At 34.9% G+C, this 24371-nt stretch overlaps 1 protein-coding gene across 6 annotated transcripts in view; it reads left to right on the forward strand.

Annotated features, from left to right (window-relative positions):
• The first annotated feature begins 382 nt into the window (after positions 1-382).
• arhgef28a (Rho guanine nucleotide exchange factor (GEF) 28a) overlaps positions 383-24371 on the forward strand; it is a 124148-nt gene continuing 100159 nt past the window's right edge. For 4 of the 6 annotated variants that reach the window (XM_015339200.2, XM_015339215.2, XM_015339219.2 and 1 more), the window contains exons 1-3: positions 383-715; positions 7531-7574; positions 22958-23108. In XM_015339200.2, the coding sequence (XP_015194686.2) occupies positions 7542-7574; positions 22958-23108 (184 nt within the window). In that variant the 5' untranslated portion in view covers positions 383-715; positions 7531-7541. The remainder of the gene's footprint in view (positions 716-7530; positions 7575-22957; positions 23109-24371) is intronic. The other 2 variants (XM_015339208.2, XM_015339223.2) reach the window with 2 other exon arrangements.

Genomic DNA, 24371 nt, shown 5'->3' on the forward strand with positions numbered 1-24371 from the left:
AACTGTGGAGCTAGTAAATACTTTTTAAAAACGTGGTTAAAGCTGACCTCTCTGTACTACTATTGTAAGTAATTATAGTCTTTTTTTAACTACATTTTTGTGCTTTCTATTTTTTTGCTTTTAATGTTTCTATGGAAATTTGAACTGCGCGGCACCTGAGGTGCTAGGCATGAGACAAACAAAACATGATTTGACTGAACAGTTGTATTTTCGTGTCCGCACTTTTTCGCACTTGCACATTCTCCTTTTCCCGGGCACACCTGCAGAAGTCAAGGAGTTAACCTGCTGTCGTCGCCTTTCTGCTGTACAAAGCCAGGTTTCTATGCGAACACGTGACGCTGTTCGTCTGCGGCTTTCCATGTGACCTGCCAGTTGCCTTGTGTGGCTGGGTAGACTCCCCAGTTCATTCGCAGCGCCTGGGATCCGGAGGGGGGCGAGAGCCGCAGAACAGGACTAAGGGAACCTCTGAGAACATACAGGCACTGCCCGCACTCAATGGGTAGACATTCTGCACTTTTAATGCTCCCGTGCATTTTACTCAAAATACACCAATACGACGGGGATACAGTATTTTACTGTCAAAGTTTATTTTTTTAAACAACTTTAAGGCTTTTTTTTGTTGTATTTGTACCTGCCAAAGAGACAAGGATGCTGGAGCCCTGATTCCCCTGCTCCGTCGTAACGCAAACAGGTTTCATTGGCTCTTGGATTTGAGGTAATGTGCCGTTTTTTTAGTGTTTAGTTTAGTTTGCAACGCTGTAATGAGGGCAGAGTAGGAAAAGCGTTGTGAGCGCTTCATCTGAGTTTGCACGCACTGTACACGGCTGGTTCAGACTGTTCAGTGAAAAAAGTAAAAGTAAAAGTAAAGTAACTAACGAGAGGGGGAAACTAATTGTATATTTAAAGTACATGACAGCTACAATACAGAATGTAGTTTGATATGCAGAGTACTTTTTTGAGCGTTAAACATATTTTCAGGTAGACGAGAGCACAGCTTGACTTTGTAATGATTTGAGACACCAAACTAACTGCAAAAATAGACACTGTATATTATCCTGCTTGGCGCAGAATTTAAGCAAAACCATAAGATTAGCAAAGCAAACCTCAATCTCAATGTGTTTCTATAACGAGTATTAATGATGTATTTCTTAAGTCCTTCACACATAAAGGATCCCATTTTGGAAAATGCATCCATTTTATAGATAAATGTTAATATACTGAGATTAAGAGATGAGATGTCTTTGGTAGCCCTTTCTCCAAAAAAGTCTTGCTGATTGCAGTAACAATATACCAGCCAACACTATATATATTTGAATAAATATTGAACTGGAGAACAGTGAGTGTTCTGCTTCACGTATTTAAAAAATAATTTGGTGACAAGCATGTAAAAAAGATAAATGTGATGGATTGTGAATTGTAGCCTTAAATCGGTCCCTATAGTAAACATTTCTAGCAGACTTTAGTTTGAGAAGTGCTTTTATTGATTGCAATTGGCACAAAAAGGATGGAATGGCTATTTTGCCTTTTGATGTTGTATCACGTGATCTGGAAAATCAATAGCTGACAGTACTGATCACCCTATTGCATTTTATTGAACTTTTTGAAACACTACAATACCCCCAGAAAATAGTTGTTCGGAGCTCATTCTTGTTTAGTGGAGTCGGTTATAAATTCCTCTGTGGAGAGGTAATGTAGCTTTATTAAAATATGAATAGTGATTTATTTTTAAATCTATACTAGTTTATAATTGTGAAATTTCTTGTCAGTGTGTGATTTTATTTGTGGCTAACCATCAATCCTTGATTGTAAACTCAATCATTTGCTTCTCTACATACTGTGCTAATAATGTGGCTTGTAGCAGCTCATCTAGAAATTCTAAGCTAATTGCACTTTGATGATGACCTTTGGGACGGAGAAGGCTAATGAATCCTCAATCTATTAGGGTTTCCTAAGCTTTTCCTTAGTATTTAACATGTCTTAAAAATTATCTAAAAATGAACTGCACCTGTACTAAGCCTGGAATCTGTGAATCTTGGCCTGGCTATCTCACTATTTTCTGCTTATGTTATCTCTTTGAGACAATATCATGTGTCTGAATAGGTTCAAACAATATTGCAATTGAAAAGTAGTTCCTGTATTAGCCTTTACAGATAATGCTTTTACTGCGAGGCTGTTGTTTAACAAATTAATTGCTTTTAGAAGCTAAATATGATAGTTCAACTGTAAATTATTTTTATTAAAAATGATAAGTGATAAAAAAATCTTAATCCTCAACCTGCAGTGAAGAAATAGATGTGTGAATGAAGCTTTGTGAGGGTGTAAACAGAAAAACAATCAGTGGAAATAAAAAAAGAGTGTGAATGAAGATGACCATATTGAAGATTGATACATACTTATCTAATTTTGAAAATCCAAATTTTAAGTATGGATGAAATTCAGCAGAACTGAAGGGGAAGATTATCTTCTGAAGTCAGTTTGAGCTGTGAAGAGGAGGAGAAAAAAATGATCATGTTTATGCTTATTGTTCTATGTTGTGAAATGCTCTTGTTGTAAACTATACAGTGCTGCTTTGTATAAGAACACAGGAAATTCCATCTGCCCAGCATCATTTACATGAACTAAGGAAGCTTATTTCCATTTCATTTCAAGCAAATAAGAAAAATGTGCTTCCATGAATCCAGCAGTAAAATTTGGTACTTTAATCAAACTGGAATAACTAGTGGAAAATGATGGAATAAAGCTGTGTTGGAATTAGATTTGTGCTACTGATTAAGTGTGAAGTATTAAAAGCCATTTGTTGCTGAGAGGATATGCAGCAATGAGCAGGTGGATTTGAGACCATAATACACTTCATGGCAAACACATTGAAATTATTATAAAAAGCGCAGGGTTCATTCCAAACTTAACAAAGAGGTGTCTGCCATGTAAAAGGTTGTATAAAATGCTAAGTGGAGATACAGTACAATAGGCCTCTGCATTCAGCTATTTCATGTCTGGAAATATTTCCTTTTTGGATGGTGAAAATGGTAGCTAGTGAGTTATTGTAATGGAATGTCGAAAGAGTGACTCCGGCATGATGAAGTGAAGGAAATAAGGGGGTGTGGTGTGGTGGTGGGGGCTGTCAAGTACAGATCCAAATGGATTGTGCCAGTCAACACTGGGGAGTACCCCGTCTGTTGTTTCTGGTTAATTAATGTGGGCATCGTAAATTATATCACAGGTTGAATGATGGCCTGGAGTGACAGTGCAGCGTAGGGTGTGATCTTGTTCTGCACATACAGAGTGACGGAGTGAGAGCATCGCAAATGCAATGCTTTCATTATAGATGGGCTCTCAGTTCCTCAGTGGAGCCCTTAATTGGTACCAACTGCCAACTCCTCGAGTGTTTTATATCTGCTGTCATCTGAAATGTTCATTTTTATGTGGTTTGGTCTAGACTGAGGTATAACAGGAGCACCAGTGTCAGTTTTAGATGACTCTGGCAACTAATAATATAATACAAAAATAAGCGTGTAGAAATTAACTTGGTTGTTTTTTCAGATAATCTAAAAATGTCATTTTCATGAGAAACAGAATCATTGTCCATGTTAATACTACTGTATGTACCTGAGAAGAAATGTTTGTATTTGTGGACTTCATTACACTTTGTTGTAATATTATAAGTAATGCAAGTCATACACATTAACACTCATAGTTACGTGGCATGAGAAGTAATCCTGTCTTAGAGAATGCCTAAATTATGAATTAGACTGCGCAGGGTTACGATTATGCTACATTATGCTATACCTCGTGGCCATCTGTGAACAGTTTTCTTTTAATACCACATTTTCATTCATTTCCTTATGAAATACAGAAGCAAGAATACTTTATGTTTTACACAGTACTAGTTGCACGGGGATATGCATCTTAATGTGTAATTTTATGTAGTATCAATACTGACAAAACATTCCACAAGGCTTTACATGCAATTCCAGATTTGAAGTATATTGTCACTATTGGAACAGGAAACTATTGGAACTATTGGAAAGCTGATGTGTAAATGACTGGGATACCGTTTACAGGCAGAATACAGATTTAAATAGTTTGCATTATAAACAGTTGGTATAAATTGCATACTCTTCAAAGACATCCTGTAAACAAAAGAATCATAATGATGTTGGACTGGGGCAATTATTTCAAGACTTTTAAAGATGTGCAGCTTGCTTTAACAGAATATCATGTGTAACGTGACTAAAACAAATCAAAGTACAAAGCTGGAAATCCTATATATTGTCATGTATTTACTTTCTTGCTTTTTATTAAATAAGTTTAAAAAAGTTATTTATTTGCATTATGGAAAGTTGTTTGCACAAGGCAATACTGTACCAATTATTTTTGTATTTTTTAATGCATGTATTTTGTATTATTTTGCCTTTATTTAGAGTGAATCTGAATCCCTTTAATATGTACAAGTTTTGTTTTCACGATTCATTATTCATTTTATTAATTAATTTTCACATATTCATTATTCATAAAGGATATATGTATTACATGTACTGTATGTACAGCATCTTCATATTTTCAAAACCTTCACAATTTCTTTATTGTTTAAATATGTGCAAAAAGTCAATATTTACTGGTAACTATCAAGATATTTACTGTCAAGATGAATATTTGCTAAAATGCTGGTAACTCTTTTCTTAAAGCATCTATTATCATCTATAAAATGGTTTCAGTACATTCTAGGAGGTTTAATGTTCTAAAACTAAGGATATACTGATGAAGACAGCAATAAAATAAAATGGGCTGGGTGACAGCAGAAGAATAGAGACTCCACTTTTATTCTGAGTCAACATGTCTCTGTAATGCAGCTTGATGAAGAATGTTGATGTTACTGTGTTCCTGCAGGAAGTGAGGGCCGATCAATTAAGGCCTCCATTGGATACAGGAAGACTAGGTCTGGCAATGGGTAATAGCAGTGGAGTTGTTTACAGAAAACATTGGGAACTTGTTTTTCTTTTTCGTGTCCTGATTTTCTTTGTGACAAGGTCATCGTGCCTAATCTGTTGTTTGCAAACCTCATTATTTATAGAATAATCAAGATAGAATCTGAGCTATAAAAACGACAACACTTTTGTAACATACTGTTCTCTGTGCTACAGAAGAAAGAAGATCAGTTCTTCAGGTGAAGTTTTGTTTTATCCTGATGTCAAAAGCATTGATAGATATCACATTTATAAATGCCATTAATACTATAATACTATCTATTAAATACCTGGAGGCACACAGGGTATTAAGAGATAAATATTCCTTTTAATGGAACACCCTGAAATTATTTCTTAAAATAGATTTATCTCGAGAAAAAATATTACTTTACCCATGCAAAGTACTAAGTGACAGCAGTTTTGTATTCACTGCCTCATAAAAATGAATAGGCCTTAAATGGTAACTAATGCCTTGTTTTTCATCTCATGTTTCCTATATGTGCAAAATTGTGTCTTTTGTCTCTTGTTTAGAGGTGAAATAGGCGAGCTTATGACAAATCAAATGCCTATTCATGAAACAGGAAGCAGTTTGAAGTCTGCTGTGTGAAGCAAATAGCAGTAAAAATAATAAAGGAAAATTGGAACAGACCAAAGCTTTTGAGGATAGCATTTCGTATTAAACAATCCAGCCTTTTACCCACTCTCCTCGATATGCTAGCCTTTCAGAATTTTGTTCAAAAGATTATATACATTACAAAACAAATAGGGTATGCAGAGAAGTGGTGGCCTGAGTCTGTTTTTGGCTACATATGTACAGTATCTTATGAATCTTAGGGCGTGTTAGCAACAGGATCTTCATAAAAGGCTGATCAGAACATGCTGTTTGCTGCCTCTTTCAGCTTTGTAGCTACAGTATCTCTTCTTTCCAGTTTGTAAAATCAAAACATTCAGGGTAGGTTTATCAATAAGACAGATCAGAAACAAAACACAATGAATTATTTAAGCTTTCTTCTCTAGTCAAGGGCTCACTGTGCAGTACAATATAAATACTACTGTGCAGGTTCACTTTGCTTTTATTTAAGGTGCAAGCATTTATTTTTGGAAATCGTTATACAAGTTATACAAGTTATGTTTCTTGTAGCCTTTTTTTCACTTCCAGTAGGAACAAATACTGAAGCTGGAAGTGTTGTTCATTAATGTTTACAGCAGTTGTAGTCTGTAAGCTGCAGAGAAATCACAACAACAGTTTTGTGTGTTGCTTCCTCTGCTACTTCACAGCAATGCCAATGTCGCAGCTTGGATACATTTTCTTTATACAATTGACAGTCACTTAAAGCAACAGTATACCCAGACCACCAAAGTTGTACGCGGTTAGGTTTAAAAGCTGGTTTAGAAACATGAGAGGGTAGTTTAGTGACCAACTGCATCATTTTGCTTATCTCCTTAAGTTAAAACAACTGTGGAACAAAAGTTCACTGACCATTTGCATACCATTTTCTTAATCTCTTTAGCACAGAGTGTTGAATGAACAGTGTGCTCAATACGGAAAGAAACAGTTTATTTTAGAAAAACGGATAGAAAAGGATAATTCAGTTCTAATAAACATGTCGTGTTTCAGCTTGCTTGAGAACGGATCATTAAGCTGTCTGTCATCTTCAGGGCTTTGTGTTATTGGCTGAGTTTTGAAGTAAAACCATGTTGAGCAAGTTTTTTGACAACAGATGAAAATGCTGACAAAGTGAGACTGCTGATATTCATTAGGCCCCTTAAGCAAATCTTCTTTCTTTTTTTTAATGATCAGAACCATTTTTTTAATCTAAAGCTGCACTGCACCCTGTTCTTTTAGTTGTTTTAAACACTTCTATTCCTAAAAAATGAATTAATTTATCACTGACTTGTAGTACATTTTCTGCTCTACATTGTTATACTGTATATTAAGCGACATGGAGCAGAAATACAAGGATTGTGGAACTACGAGGGTAAGAGGCTGTTGTGAAAACTGCCATACCTTGATTTCCAAGCTTTATTTTATAGTTAGATAAAATATTTACCAAGAGACATTTTATTGTTCTTTTTATTTGCTTCTAAAAATAACTTGAAAGTTTGCAGCATATCCATCTTTCAAAATACAGAAGCATCATATCCATTTATAAAAAAGAAAAGAAAATACACACTCATATGTTATGGGATGTGGGGAGAGAACTGTACAGCGTACCAGTATAAATCCAGTGATGAAGTGAATTAAATGGGTTAGGAGGGATGTTCAAAGATGAGGTGGCCAGACCTTCCAGAATTTATTACAATCTTATGTGGAGATTGTATGTTAGTTTTTCTGAGGGAAAAAAACAAGTTACTTTTAAAAGATACTGTACATTTATCATTTTTTTAAATCTTTATCAAAGAGAGTTTTACTTTTTATAAAGAATGATCAAATGTGATTGGATTTTGTTTGTTTGCAAAGAAATTACTGTCCTGCCCTTCTGCTTTATTGCAACCTACAGCAGTGGCAAACCTTACTTCTCTCTTGTCATTAGATTGAGTGTGTGCTCCTTCCTTGTCTTTACAGATGCTGAAAGAATGGAGTTGAGCAGCAAAGAAGTGCCTCTTTATGTAAGTAGCGCCTCATCCAGTCCGCCACAGGTTTAGAAATTAATTGAGTCACAGGTGAAACCCAAGAACACAGAGCTTTGTTTCCTAATTCCCTGGGGAACTTCATTTCATTACACCCGCTTTCCAGATGACGAACCTCATTGAAATCCTGGCTGTGAGAGAACTTGTGTAGCTTGTGTGTGAAAAAAAGGAGAGGGATGAAAAGAAAGAAAATAATTGCTTGTTTGTTGTGTTTATGAAGGGACAGTTCTTTGACAAAAGAATAGATTTATTATGTGTAATATGCAAAGGGTTGTGGGAGTGTGTAACAAGTCATGCTGTTGAAGCCAGTACCCTGGTAACTTTCAAGAAAATGTCGGACGTGATGCTTTGCTGCAAACTACTGGACAGACTAGATGGTTCCTCAATTGTAACCTTTCTTTTATGGAGTCCTAGTGCAGTAAATGGTATGTACAGTAGGTGCACAGAGAATAACATAGTATCCATTTGATCTGTGTTTCATGGAACTTTGTCTTATGTGCCTGAATTTTGGTTTTTACGTTTTTAAAAAGCTTATGATCCCCAGCTGACAGCTGTCTTTATGCTCTTGTTAACTCTATCTTTGACACAATTTTGAAAATTGTTAAATATCATTTTAGAATTTGACCCACATCAGCCTACTGCCCTGCCTTTATTTCACGAGGCCCTGCTAATCATAAAAGTTTAGAATATTCTCAGAATGTCCTCATTAAGAAAGAAGAGTAAGAACATTTTTTAAAATAGCAGGATCCATATTTGGTACATTAAGGAAATTTGTTAATCAACAATTAATTTTTTAGATCTGTAGTGTAACTGATGTGGTACATTAGCCTTAGGAGACATGGGATTATATTGTTTTTATTTTCATTCTTTCTTAGCAATAAGATCATAATAAACAGCACATATAGTAAGAGGAAGCTGTTCCCTAATTATACTTAATTTGATTAAATAGCCAGAAATAAGGGGAGACGTATAATCAATTTAGAATTTGCCATTCACAAAGGTTATTTTCATTATGTCTTTCTTAATACAAGACTGTAAATTATTTTCATTTCCATGTTATTTTCTGCAATGCTAAAAAGTATTCAAGTATTGCAGATCATGGCATTTTAATTAAGATTATTCACTGAGTTTTAGAAAGGATTTTTACAAGAAATTAAACAAATTCAGCTTTGCAGGAATTCTTTGTGTTTGATAGCATTGTACAACAATTGAAGCAGCACAAGAGAGCTGCTCAAAGCACATTTCACAGGATACAAAACACGTTAGACAAAACAATAACAGGAAAACACGCATTACAACTTAACTGTTTTCATGGAATTTCTCATTTGAGCATGTGTAATGTTCTGCAGGGAGACATTGTACAACTGATTGTCAGCTGTGTTGTTTATCGAGTGGAGTGACGCAGAAGAGCTTTATACTTTCAGAAATGTCTGCTTCTTTCATTGGGTACAGAGCAACAGAACCACTGTTCTCATCTAGATTTAATTAGGTGGGGCACTCAGTTCCCTTCCACTCTGGTGCTGGGACCAGAAAGGGTTTGAAGCACTGCACCTGGTACTCACGCCACCTGACCCACTCAGTCATGTGGAGTTTATGCCAGAGGTTTTGGAGGAAGGTATACGTCCACTTGCCTATGTATATTAGCCTCGCACCCCTGCGTACCTCTTTTGCATCCCTCCTGCCTCCTCATCTACAGGCAACAACTCCCTAATTCACAGCTAGGCCTCTGTTCCTTCAGGTAGGTGAGTAATGCCAAATAATCTAGACAGATTTCATCCCTCCATCACATTCATTAAGGATCTAAGCAAATTACAGAGAAAAGTAATGTGGCATCAGTAAAAAAATTTAGAAATTCCACATACCACATTTTTCCTTTCCAACTTAAGTTAAAGTTAAGTTAAATTCCTTAAAAAGAATCCAGTCTTGCTTGTGTGATGTTCACTGGGACTGCCTTGGGAATTTTCATTGACTGAAAGTACCTCATCACCTGGCTACATATTTGTCCCAGATTTCAGATAACATAAAAAGAAAGCATGAGACACTTGAGTTTTGTACCTCCTGTAAGTTATCTTTTAAAGTTTACCACTGTGGCAAAGGTCTCCATAATTTCAGTATCTTGAAACTTGTGGAAAGATGTAGAAAGAAAGTTTTAGTCAAGTATTTATGCCACAATAAACTTTTCTGATTGAATAAACCAAAACACAACTACTGTTCTCTTAGAATGAAAAAGTGCCTTATTTTACAAACATTAGGAATGCAAAACATCTCATTGTACTGTGTTCATAGGTATTGCTGGTTTTAAAATGACTGTTCTTCATCTTATGAAAATGGGTATTTACTCTACCTAGATTGGTTAATTTTTATGTTTTAGAGTAATTTTATTCTCTTCTTTGATATATACAAAAAAGCATTGAGAGCTGCATGGATTTAATTCATTAAAAGACAAACCAAGACACAGATTTCAAGACACAACCTTCTCTTCATTGATTCTTTTTTTTATTATCAGGCCAGGTAGCAATCAACAGATTCTTTTAAAACAGTGCTCTCTAATTTCTTCAGTTTGCCTTTTTATTGTTTCAGTGGTATTTTGTTAAATGCATTTGTTTTGAGAAATACATCATATACTACACAGGTATTAAAACATACAGACATGTAGGGAGTAGGATGGTCCATAATGCCCTCAGCTTGTTTTTTGTCAAATGTGATATCACTACACAGTATAATGTTGACAACATTTTAAGATTTGTGCTCCACCCACTATTAAGCACTAACCAAAGCTATTGTATTTAGTGAACAATGCCCCTGGTAGTCTTGCCATGTACTTGGTGTTCTTGTTTGTGCTAATTGTAGATACAAAAGCTATGGATTTAGGTAGGGCTGTTTGACTTGAATTTGCAATGTAAAGTATGCTGTATATATTTTTAAATCCCTGTTAGACACTTTCATAATAACAGTACAATGGTATGCATAAAAAAATCATATCAGTATTAAAAAACCCAGCAAAAATTCAGATGTAAGCTAACTTCATTCTGGCCACCGTTTATCCTAGTTGCATTTATAAAGTTAGTTGTACATACACATCTACAAAGTGCAGCCTATGAGTGTGTCTGTCATAACATATCTTAAACAGAGAATATCATGCATTTTTTACAATATTTGTAAAATATTTTTTACAATGTTTCATTGAGTTTTTTATAATTGCTTTGTTCACATGCCTTTGGCTTTGATGCAGTTTGATTTTTGAAGCATTTTGACTTGTACAGTACTTTGCATTTATATAATATTTTCAATTGAGGTTGCTGAACATCTGCAACTTTAAATGCATGTTTAATTTTTTTAAAAAAAGAATTGTTATATTCAAGGTTTTTATTTTTTCTGTTGAAGTAGAGATTAGTCTGACACTACTTTTTTCCACATATTTATGTGAAAAAGAAAAAAGGTATACTACATAGTTTTACTGACTGGTACACAGAACTTGCATTCAATTTGTAAAAGCTAATTACAGGCTTTTCAGTATCACAGTTTTAAAGATCCCATTAAAATCTTAAAATCTTAAAATGTTCTATGGACAAATCACCCTGCTTGGTATGTGTTTTTTCTACTTGGTAAAATTTCAGTGTTACTAGCGATAAAAATATTATTTTTGCAGGAAAGATCTTTAAAATAAGTCTAGATTTTGTCACAGTATTGGTACAGGGTGAGAGATACTTATATCGACATCTTCTGAACTACCTTATGCATTTATATATTGTAGAGTTAGTACAGAGAGGTGCAGATCACAAAGGAAATATGGACTGTTATTTGTTTTTACTAGATTAAGTTACTTAGTTATTTGCACTCACACTTTTCTACACAGAAAGTAAATTACTGACTTAATACTAACTACTGTATTTTCAGAACCCTTCTGATTATGAAACCTAAGCAATGTCTGCATGTTAGAAAAATGCTCCCATGCTTTAACTCAGAGCCAGTGCTGCTTGCTGTTAATTTGCCATGCACCACACCTTAGTATGTTGATAATTACACAAAATTGCTAACCAAGGAAACTGTATACTTGAACTATTCCCACAGTGTCACCTCTAACTTGATACAGGAAATTGCAGAGGTGTGCAACAGCGTGTAATAGTCTCTTTCAGACTTGCACGGTTACAGTAATGTGTCTGAATTCTTTTCAAAACAAAAGACTAGAAGAAAAGTTCAAAATAACCAGGGCGTTGTATTTGTCACGCAAAACCTACTAGTTCAGGTATAGAATGTTATCCAGGAAGACCAATTTCTAATTTTATAAAAAGTTATGTGTGAACATTACAGTAAAGTTAAAGATATAATATTTCTCATTGAACTTGAACTGGAACTTTATTGCCATATGTAACTGGGACATGTACTGGTACAATGGAAGTCTTACTTGCAGAAAGTCTCTCGGTTGTTAAAAAATCTCCAGCTCTCCATCCTCAGAGAATGGAATATGTGGTTAATCCTCTTGCCTCTGTTGACAAGGTTTTCTTGTCTACCTGTTATCATAGTATCCATTTGATCTGTAATGGTAATGTTGGTTTTAAACATTACTGCATGGCTTTTAGAAAACAGTTTTCTAGTTTTCCCATCAAGAGCCAGTATCTAATATCAGGGTTGTATTTTTCACTTTTTCAGGTTGCAGGTATAGAAAATGCATACAACATGTGTTCTTGAGTGTGTATGTAATTATTTTACCCTCTGATGTACTTGTGTTCCAAATTGGGTGCAAATTGGTTCAGAAACAGCAATGGTATGACCATTAATACCCACATTTTTCCAAATAAAAAGCTTGTCCCATATTCTGTGCATGCTACTGACTAGTTAATATTAAAGACAGGAAAAATCTAAAATATTATTGGGAAATAGCTTTCCAATGACTACAGTTTCTCATTTAGTATTGCACATGGAGGAATTTTGCTCAAAACCTGGCTCAAAAACAGGCATGCTATGCGCATGAACGTGCACAAATCCAAAAATGTATTTTGTAAATGTTAATCTGTATCATAGAAAAAACACATGTGCAAACAAACAGATGTTTGGTTTTATATAAAAGAACTGTTTTATACACAGTATGTGCTTGTCTACTTCACCATAAAATTGTATTCACTTAAAAACATCTTTCTGTTATTGATAAGCTGTAAACAACTTACACTGCCTGAAAAAATTATTTCACATATAGTGCTGCATAAACAGATACTTTCAGTGCAGATAGAGTACATTTACTGTGTTTGCCATAGTATTCATGGAATTTCCTTACTATTTCTCCTCCTGTTAATTGTACACTGTGAGGTATCTGAATTATCATATCATATCCATTTTCCTTTCTCTATAGTTTCATTTTTATTTCTTTTTCATACCCAATTTGTAATATGTCTTTCCATTTAGTTCAATGTGAGCATTTGTGATTAGTCAATTTCTAATCGTGTTGTGCAGCAAATCTGTTAAAGTTCCTGAGGTGAGGCCGAAGACTGAAGGCAGTCTGTCACAGCAGGTATTCTTTTTCTTACTCAGCAGTGGTGGCATTTACTTCTTATTTATTTACCCTTAATCACAACTTCCCTGACAGAACTGTGAGTTGCTTCGCTTCAATCCATCCTTAGTGTCAGTTAAACAGATGTATTTAAGCATCATGTACCACTTGTGTAAGTTACCTGGACTGAATATTGGACTGCTCTGCATACAATCCCTGAAAGGTTAAGAATGGTGTGTGTGCTCTCTTAAAGCAAAAGCTGGCAGGAGAAAAGGATGCTTGCTAAAGATATACATTAATAACCTCAAACAATAAAAGAGGTTACATACAGAGCAAAACTTTAATTTTTATGAGTTTCTTAGTAAAGCCACTTGTATTTTTTATTACATTGGGCAAGTATAACAAATACAGAAATATTTATGCTTTTAAGCACACTGTACTCCTTTTTCTTAACAGTTTATTTAGTTTAAAACCTGTGAGAAGAAACTGTCTTCTTTTTATCTGAGTAAGATTTGCCACAGTGAGAGGTCTTTAAAGCACTCCTGGTATAAGGCTGGAATTAGTCAGCCAGAGCTCTCTTGGCTTTCTCTTGTTTCTCTCTTTGGTTTTCCAAAGAGCAACTCCTCTGACTTTCTGGGTACCAGTGAGTAATCCTCTGGTTCTGTAATCGGGGCTCAATCTCCTATTAGGCACTGTGGAGCTTGCAGTGTGTCAAATTATAAATAGTTTTGAAGGTGAGTATGTTCACGGCCCACGAGCAGTATAGAAGCCATTTCCAAACGGTATAGAAACAAATAGCCGGAGATTCAAAATTTTAAACCATATTTTTTTCAACTGATTAAACAGGTTATCCATTAGTGAAAACCTTTATGCTCTAAAAGCATTTAAGTGAGGTGGTACGGCGCTGTCCCACTATTTAATCTTCTTACTCAGAAATACTCATTTCAGGATAAAGCTGCTAAAAGAGTGGCCTTGCAAGGAAGGAGAACAATTTTGTGAAGCTTTATATGTAATGTCACCTGAGCTCTCTGATAATAGCTTAGTGGTTTGCCCTCACAATGGGTACTTGATGACCAGGGTCTAAATCTTAGTCGTGATCTCATCTTCTTCAACAGAAAATAAACTGTTTGGTTTTTTTTTTTGGTTCTGATTCTCTGTAATTTTTATTTTGTTGCAATCTCATCTGTGAGTTTTTGTAACCTGCTTTATCACTGTTTGGTTGTGGCTATCATTTCAGATGGATTGAAAATAGAACTCGTCTCTGTTCAGCTTGGCTGTTTGTCAAAGAAAACATTCTAGAATTACATAACCTGTTTACCGTTTTCCTTTTGATATTTTTAACATCTGCATTCACCTGCCAAATGCTTTTCACCAGTGATGGCTTCTTTCATCATCTTTTGTATAAAATAGTTCAAACTCTTACTTGATAGTAACTAACATTAGTAATCATGTTTGAAGGTTGTGTTTTTCCTCAGCCTTTCACCTGTCAGTGTATCGGATGAATGCTAATGGGTTTTTTTAATCAATTTTGCTTGTGCTGCTTGTTCAATTCTGAAAGACTGCTCTGCCAGAACCCAACTTTTGGCTTTCAGGTAGACACGTCCCTTTAACAAAAAAGAAAGGGACAGATTTACTCTAACAAAGTAAATACTCGAAGCTGTATTCTCTGTCCTAAATCAAAATGCACCCAACAGTTTTATTTGTTTAGAAAAACAAACCATTTTACGATTTTTATGCTCTGTTGCCCTGGCTGACAGAAGGTTTAGATCTAGGATATCCCAAGAGGGAAGGGCAAGATGAAAAATATATTGAAGCCTTGTTGTTTTGCACTGTCAGCCCCTAAATGGAAAAAGAAACACTACTGTATCATGTTGGATGGCTGTGATGTGCTAAATGCCCCCAGGTGTTGCAATTGGAGAGAGGAAGTGCTAGACTGTTGTTAGCCCTCTTTAATGTGTCTGTCCCTGGGATGGCTTGGGTATTTGTATGCTGATATTGTTCAATTTTAGCCACATCCCCTGCATTAAAACCTAAAGTTCAACAGATAACACTCCTGTCATCCGCTTTTTTTTAGATCGGGTCAAGTGTAGGTCATCATGGCCACCACATGTTGGGTTGCTAATGAGACCAATTTAGTAGTCTGTCTCTTTTATCAATCTACAGCAGTTGTGCCATAAATACTTGACTAAAACTTTCTTTCCACATCTTGGAATTGAATTACAGCTATAATTTGTTCCCACCCATTTCTTTCCTTGTAACTTCAAAAGATACTAATTATGGGAAGAAATTAAACACCACTGTTGCACAGATTTGGATGGAGTTGAGGAGGGATCACTGTTATTCATTTCTAATCCTGAAAAGCAGTACTCAAGATGTGCTTTACCTGGAGCAGAGAATGTATGAAATAAGTAGATCCCCCAGATAAAACAGTCATGGAGTTTTCTGCACTGCATTACCAGATTTTGGACTTTTTGAAATGCAAGAAATGTAAATGTAAAAGGAGGTAAGGTACTTTCTCTGAGAGGAATTGACAAATTTCATGTAAATGTGAATTTCAGGTCGAAAGCTATGAAACTGTAGATTTTTTTGTAGGCTATACACAAGCAATGTATTTTTTTCTTTATTGTGTTGCAACATTTTTAGATTGATTATATGGAATTAATGCATCTATTCTAACCCATTTTTTGTAAATATTTTATTGATACAGTTTAAATTAAAGTCTCCCTGCTTTTACTGATCGTTTCTAAGTTGTAAAATCTTGGGATGCTCTCATCAAATTGAGTGGTGTGTATTTTCCATTCTACTGTTCATTATTTGATTAGTTTTCCATTGTCGCTAGGTTATTTAAGGAATTTTGCATATTTTACACATTTTCCAGAAGCTTGGGAGATTACTAATATTCAGGAACAGCTTAGGTTTTTGTACTTTTCAAAATCAAATGAGCATAATTGAGATGAGAGAGATTTTTTGGCATGATTTTAAAAGAATAGATTATATCTTCTTTCTTTTATTTTATTCCGTATTCCTTTATTATTCTCTTTTACCTGTCCATTAATGTTGACTCATGCTAATATGACTAATTGCCTCCTGAAGTGCCGGATAAACAAAAACTTATCTTAAAGACCATATTAGGGTTCAAAGTATTGTTCAGATGTGTACTGGATGAGACGTAAAATTGAGGTCCTGACTCTATGTGGTCATTAAAAATCCCAGGGCGTTTCTCAAAAAGAGTAGGGTTGTACCCCGGCGTCCTGGCTAAATTTCCCATCGGCCTTTATCATCAGCCTCCTAACAATCCCCCTCTATGAATTGGCTTCATTACTCTGCTCTCCTCCCCACCGATAGCTGATGTGCGGTGAGCATTCTGGCGCACTATGGCTTCCGTCGCATCATCCAGGTGGATGCTGCACATTGGTGGTGGTGGAGGGGAGTCCCCATTACCCGTAAAGCGCTTTGAGTGGAGTGTCCAGAAAAGGGCTATATAAGTGTAAGCATTATTATTATTAATTACTACATTTCCTTATGTTCAGAGATATCTTTTTTACATCTTTTACATGAAAAGTGATAATATGGGCACAAACAACTGTAAAGTCAGGGATTAACACAAAATATAATGTAAAAATGAAATAAATGTTCATTTATAATGATGAATGATCAAATTCAGGTTATCAAGTTCATTTATATTACCACAGAATTGTGTTCTCACCACAATTCTCTTCATGAGATTAGAAAGAGAATTAAAGCTTCTCTATTGGTTGAAAAAATGATTTTTTTATTATTGAGGAAAGTAACACAGAATATCGTCTTTCTTTTTTGGCAAATAGTGGTGATGACACACACATGAGCATAGGAAATACCTATTTTTATAGGTCATCTTATCTATTATCAATTAGCCCTTAGTTTATATGATGCCTTTAATAGCACTCATTTAAAAACAAGTAGTTTACAGTATATTACACAATACAAATGAAATATCCAAACTGAGTATAATAACAAAAGCTAACACAGAAAATTAAAAAAAGAAAAACAAACAATTTTAGCCTAGATTGCAAATCATTCAATGTGGCTGAGTCCCTGAATTCTTTTGGGTTGGTGTTCCAGGGCTTGGAGGCATAACAACCAAAGGCCTTGTCACCCTAAATTTTAGTAAACCAGACTCAGCAGAGAGAGGGTTATGTGGAGAGAAGTAAACAGGCAGCCTTTTGGCTAGATACTTAGGAGCCATACCATGTAGAACCTTAAATATAAGAATATAAGAATGAGGATTTTAAAATCAAAATCAAAACGTGACAGGGGCCATTGCAAGACTCCAAGATGGGAGTGATATGATAAATTGCATGTGAGCTGGGCAGGATTTAAGCTGCAGAATTCTGCACATATTTTGTCTTAAATGTACACCTACAAGTAGGGCATTACAGTAATCCTTGAAAAAACAATACCGAAACCAGTTTTTCCACTCCCAATGCAGTGTAGGAGACAGACTAGCACTTTTTCTAAGATTTACAATATTCTGCTGTGATTTTTAAAATTCACATCAGTTTCGAAAATGTACCCCAGCTCAAATGTCATATGACAAGGTTACAGCATTGGTTTTATGACAGAAAATGAGGGCAGCACAATAACATGACCCCAGACTTCTTATTAGATGGAAAAAGTGAGTGTCTTTGAAACTTGTATATCAGAGACAATAAGATCATACAGAAACCATTATCTTGATATCAGGTTTAGTGTGAACATAGATTTGAGTATCACCTACATAGAAATTCAAATTCATACCATGTAATTTTAGTATTTGACCAAGGGGAAACATACAGTATAAATATTAAGTAATAAAGGACCCAATATTAGCCATGTAGAACCCCACATGTAATGAAAACAACTTTACAAACCCCCTAAGAGAAGTAAAATGTAGATGCAAGGTAAAACGTTAACCATTTAAGTGCAGAAATGCCAGACATTATCTAACAAAGTAAATAGGTTTTTATGATTTGTGGTATCAAAAGCAGTACTGAGATGTAACTGAATTAAAGTATGTAGCCAACCCCGATGCCATGTGGAAATCACTAGCAACTTTGCTGGCATCCTTAATAAGAGTTTCAGTGGTATTTAATAGCCATCTTGGAAAGGTTTAATACGGTTATTTACAGTGAGATGACTACTGAGTAGTTACTATGTAGTTGCTCCACCACAGCATGTTTTAACATTTTTACAAAAAAGTTAGTTTAGGGCTGAAAAGTATTCCGACTATCCAAAGACTAGAAAAAAATGTTTTTTGCGTCACTGGTGTAACTCCAACAATTATAAAAATGTCAGATATTGGGAAGTCATTTGTTAAGCATGTACCAAGAGACAAAGGGCAGAGAAACAGGAAAGATAAAACAAAGGGCATGGGATCCAACAAACAGGAGGTGGATTTCATCTGTGATACCAATTCACTGAGATGTGCACAAGTCCCATAAGGAGAAGCATGCTGTAGAAGGACAGATGTAATAATCTTTATAAACATATAAGCTAAAAAGTCTCAGAAACAGGATTTATGAGATGAAACAGGTAAGGCAATAGGGTGATTAGGTTTTAGTGACTGGAAAAAAGATATTGAGGAATGTATTATTCTCACAAATGTGAGAATAGCAGCTGGATTTAGCAGTTGCCCAAGAAAAATGAACCAGGTACTCCTTCCATACTGAAGCTACTCTCAAGCCAAAAACTCACCACCTACACTCCAGTTACTGTAAAATTGTCTCAGTGCAAATGGTCAGTATACCATGGAGCATGGCAAGTGCAGAGAACTGAGTTTTTACAGAAGCTAAGCAGTCAATAGCATTAGGGAGCTAGGGAACAGCTGCACTATATCTTCCAAAGTATCAGAGACTGGGAAAGTGAAGACAGAAGTGGATCAGAACAAGCATATTTTATTGTACTCAGTACTTGTACTTGTATGTCTCTGACCTTAGGATGTACACACGACACTAAAATCATGGGAGTGGAAATAGTATTGTATCACAATATACTGCCACTAAGTGAAAGATTGTGAGACGACTAATTATATCGGACAACTTATAGTTAACAGCATAGCTGTAAAAATCCTTAAAAATAGTTATTTTCTATTTTGTAATTTTTTTAATCTTTGTTGTACGATATATGCTCAGATTAAAAAATATCTGTTAAAATATTTCTGATTAGAACTTAGACTTAACTTAGTTCTACTGGTCTTAAGTATTCTTTGTTTACTTAGAATTCACTTATTATCTATTTACTTAGAAAATTGACATTTTCCATTTTTATTTGATTAAAGCTCACGTGTTCAGTAATTCTAGTGTAACAAATACAACCTTGTATTTATTTTTAGATAAGAAATCAAAATACAGAACACTACGGTCTACCTTTTGCATGTTCAAAGCCTGTTAGACCTATTAGAGCTTTTTAAGATCTCGGTATTGTACACAGTAAGGTGCAGGTTCCATACATAGTGTAAAAGGCTGAGATAGGGTGCTTTGTGTGTGAACTGCAAACTATCAAATACAAATAAATTCTATACTGAGAAGTCAAAAGCAATAATATAACTTCTTCAAATGACTTTCTTACATTCGGTTGAGACACCTGTTAAAATAACTTTTAATCACAATATCAACCTAGCTGTTTCATTTATTCATAGAACATGTTCTTTGCATCAAGGTTATCACCTGTTGGTTGAAATAGGAATTGCAGTGTTCCAAAATAAGTTAAATAAGTTAATACTTAAATAAGTTAAGTATTCAGATGCTTTTTTATAACACATTTGTATTCCAAAAGATTTTGGTTGCTTCTAGAAAATTGTGTTCTTTTCTCATGAAGAAAAAGGTTCTAATTTAGCTTGATGGTTAAAGTATTATGAATGCCATTCCATGTATGTATAAGATAAACATCAGACTAAAATGTATGCTTCTAGCTAAAGACGTGTTGGAGAACCAAAGGTTTTAAAATATTTTTATGACATTCTTCTGAAACAGTTTTATTACTGCAAAGTTTTCCACAGCAGTGGTTCAAACGTAGTGTATAATAGCATGTGTTTGAAGATACAGTATATGACAAACTAACTGCTTTGCAGTAACCTCTCTTGAATATTCAGGCTATTCACAAGACACTTAGCATGGCTGTTCAGTTCTTTCAATGATCTTGTATAAAATTGTTTCTTGTGTCTTTAAAAAAAATCTGTACCAATTTTTTAGTAATTCTATAAACTAATTTGTAAAAATAGGAAGTTTGGAAAACCTACAGTATATTTAATATTATTTTATTTTCAATAAAATACATCATTTTATTTGTACTACCACCTCAGGTTTTCAGATTTTTGTGAGATAACCACACTGCTATACAATTTGCAATTATATTTTAGGTAGATAAAGGTTTAGAACACCCTTATATTCAGATGAAAAGAAAGACACTCAGGATAATTGGTCACACATCTCACTGAATGAAGGGTAACATGATGGGTTTCTATGTATTCAGACCATGCTGACTTTAAGCCAGTGGAAAATGCATTAGGACGATGGATAATAAGAAAACAATTAGCAGCCTTTCACATAAAATGCCATCTGGAAGGGTAAAACCTGCTGTAGCTCAGCCTAAAGTTACACTTACTGTATGAATTATATTGCAAGAGGTGCAAAATCCTGTGCTCAACAAGAAAGTCAATTCATTAAAGTGTTATAAAATATGGAACCGTTGGAAAGCCTGTTTGTACAGGCACATCTACATCCTTTTTGTGCAGCAAAGAGCAATGTGCCAAGAATAATCTATCACACAATGCCTTTAAAAGAGACAGGAAGCTGTGCTGGAAAGTAGCAAGCAAATAAGAGCGACTGAACAGAAGGTGGAAACTTGACCAGTGCTAGACTTCCTTAACACAAGGGACATCTTGTCATGGTCTGGTTCTGTTACCACAGCAACCGATAATGATCCCTTAAGTGGGAGAGTCCAGAAACAACCCCTCCCCCACCACCCACCATCCCTCCACCTCCTGCCCAGTCTATTTTAAGGAGAGAGGAGTTTCCTTGTGTTCCGAACAAGTATAAACACCTGGATTAGGAAGACATTAATGCCTCGATTTTTACTCACATGGGCACTGTTTCACACAAAATTAGATCAAGCACCTCAAGGTCTAAACCAGCGTTTAGAATTATGAACTCCTTCTCAGCAACTTGGAGTGGATCATGGTTCTGCATCTGGTTATGTCTGCAAGTTAAAACACACACAGTTTGTGGATTTGTTCATACATTTCAGGTTTAAGCTGAAAAGACTGTTCATAATTCTTCTGTTTTTGGCAAAGACTGTTAAACAACTATTCTTCTATTGAAATAGTTCTCACTCTTTTAACTGGAGAGACAGACTTTCCCTTCACTGACAGACTGTGTTAAGGAACTGAAATGTTTTTATTCAGATGTTTGTTGTGGGGAAAAGCACTAAGCTAATTCTTCCGTATCAGTGTTTTGATTTCTGAGTCTGTAAGTTCCCTTCAATGTCAGTGAAGTTACTGTATTCTTGTTTGGTAGGTATTTAGAGGCAGCTTTCAATTAATCTTTTGTCTCTTTTCTTATTATTTTAAAGATATTCAGAATCTAATATTCAGATAGACACACTTTATGCAACAAGCACTTCACTTAGGCCAAACGTGTTGTGCTCCTTTTTGTAAATCAGTAATACTAAAGCATTTATAAACAGTTTTCAAAAGTGTTACAGGGTTAACACAAAAGGTCAGATTGTTAATATGTTTTCTCCTTGTTTGGACTGTGGAATATCAAGGAGATTCATTCCCAGACATCATTAATGAAAGTTAACAGAGTGAGAGTTCCTTCAGGCCTCTGTAACAATCTGATTATGTATACTTTACATTAAAAATCAATATGCTATTCATAGAACATACTTTATTATTTGGTACAGTGATTCAAAATTTAATATTTGAAATACCTGGAAATTGTAGAGGATATTGCCTTGAATAAATAAGATCTGTGCTTTTATATTTCTATTTATCAAGCTGTGGTTGAAAGGTTGCTTTCAACATAATGCAGTATGGATTCAAGAAAAATACAGCGGATTCAGATAAAATGTGTTTCTCAGCTTGTATAATCCATTAAACAGGGATGTGGTTCAGGAACCACAGGGGATGGCATAATAGATAAAAACAATGTCAGGAAGAATAAACTGTCAAGCAATTGTAAATATTCATAGTTCTCACTTTATTTAACACATTTTTTGTCAAATTAAAGGACCATAAAAGCCATTATCGAGATATTTCAAGTTTCTAACGTTTAAAAGTCACAAACTGTAATATTAACCAATTGTTTGAAATGAACCTTCTTGCATTTGGAAAAATACTTTTTATATACTACATTCATTTTGATATCCTTATTGTTTTCTGAATTTTAAGTTAACAAGCTCTTTGTGTTTTCTTTTGTGTTCTGTAATTGTGTCTTTTTAAAAAAAGTATCTTTTACTAAGTGTCATGAGACCTGTGTTATGAAAGATGCTGTAAAATGTTACTTTGTTATCACTTTGTTACTTATGCTATATAAATATGCCTGTAAAGTCAAAACATGCATTCTTTCTGCTTATCTAATGATCCATTTATATCTATAATGCTCAGTTGTCTATTTTAGGTTTGGCTAAAATGTAACTTGCCTGTAAAATTGACTTTTCAAAGAATAGGCTGTACCTTGAGTTTGTGAAATGTTTTTAATTCAAGACAGTTGTTCTTGTAGTTGACATTTGTAACATCTTGTAGGTTACACAGTCCTTGCCTTGAATGTCCTAACAGTACATACAGCTGGTGCTCTTCCTTAAAGTGTGACACTAAAACCTGTTCTCGCACTAAAAACTTTTGTCTGTCTTTTTGCTCCAGGGGCAGGTGACAGTTTCTGCAGTGTTGACCACAGTAGAATCTTTCCCAGATGAGGCTGAGTTCTTTTTGGTGTTCCGAGGTTCCAGCCAAGAGCACATCACAGAGGCACAAAAAAGCTGTTTTGTAAATACGCTTCACTTTGTTGTGCCAGGTGAGTCTGATTTTTTAAATGTACATTTTGCATTTAGATGTGGGTTGTTTATTCTCTAATTTTTTTTCCTTTTGGAGCTAAAAGTAATTATGTTAGAGACTTCTGGTGAAATTTAAGGCTTTCTCCATTTTGTGTGAATCTAGTTCTGTTCTTCATGCTTCGTTGTTAAAACAGTCTACGCATTTTCAGGATTGAACTCTGTAGGCCAATTTCAAGCTACTAAATCTATAATTCTAGGAAAAAAGTTTTGTATTAATAATCTTGGAAGTGATAGAAATTTAAAAGGGAAACCAAGTGAGATTTAGACTGGATGTTCTGGAAGTTTTGGATGAAGTACTGTATAAAATTAAAAAGTTATATTTTTAAAGGAACAAGTAAAGGAACACTGATGAGTAGAAAGAATAAATGCAATGTTTCAGTTGTTCAGCCTGCCTCATGTGTGGTCTTCAGGGTCTTGACGTTCTTCATCTAAGAAAGACTGCACAGTCAACGTGTTTTTTTCTTCTACTTTTCAGAGTGAAATTGACCTTTACTTGTTCCTGTTGACGTAGCACCCCACTCGATATTTTTTTAACATTTAGTTTAAATATCGTAAAGGGTCATGACAAAATTCTGCATTGCTATTAGACGTTTCCTGCAATTCAAGAGTGTGACTGGATGTACAGCCTTAATCTCTTTTAACTATATTTTTTGGCACATTAAATTGCAAAAAATGTAGTCTTTCTCATTTAAGGTGAAAACAAATCAGCAAGTTTCTGACATCTGAGATCAAATTTTTAGACATTTTTCATTGCACCAGAGTTTTAAAAGAAAAGTTAAAAGGTTAAAAAAGTACCGCACCAAGAGAATCAAATTTAAGACTTATTAATTGATGTTTCTTTAAAATAGAAGCCATGGAAATCTTGTTTTTAAAGGAGCTAATTACAGTACATTTGGCCATTTCATGTAGTGGCAAACTGCTGGGTGAGCAGTATATTATGTAACAGAAACATTTCTTCCTTGTTTAGATTAAAACCACAGAATGAAAGAGTTTATATGATCTTTTGGCCCGACTCCTAGTGGAGCACAAATATAAGTCTTTAGTTTTAACTTAACAAGGGAACATCATGTTTTGGTGTGGTAGTGAGTGCTCCCCGTCTACTGTAGGTGAAAGTGGTCATTTGTTTCTGAACTCTGTGGCTCCATGATATATTGTGACTTGCCTTCTCTCACTAGAATAATTGGCTTTCTGAATGTGGCTGGATAAACACCAAGTGTTAGTAA

The sequence above is a fragment of the Lepisosteus oculatus genome, chromosome 3, assembly GCF_040954835.1.
Source record: "Lepisosteus oculatus isolate fLepOcu1 chromosome 3, fLepOcu1.hap2, whole genome shotgun sequence".
In the NCBI taxonomy this organism is placed as follows: Eukaryota; Metazoa; Chordata; class Actinopteri; order Semionotiformes; family Lepisosteidae; genus Lepisosteus; species Lepisosteus oculatus.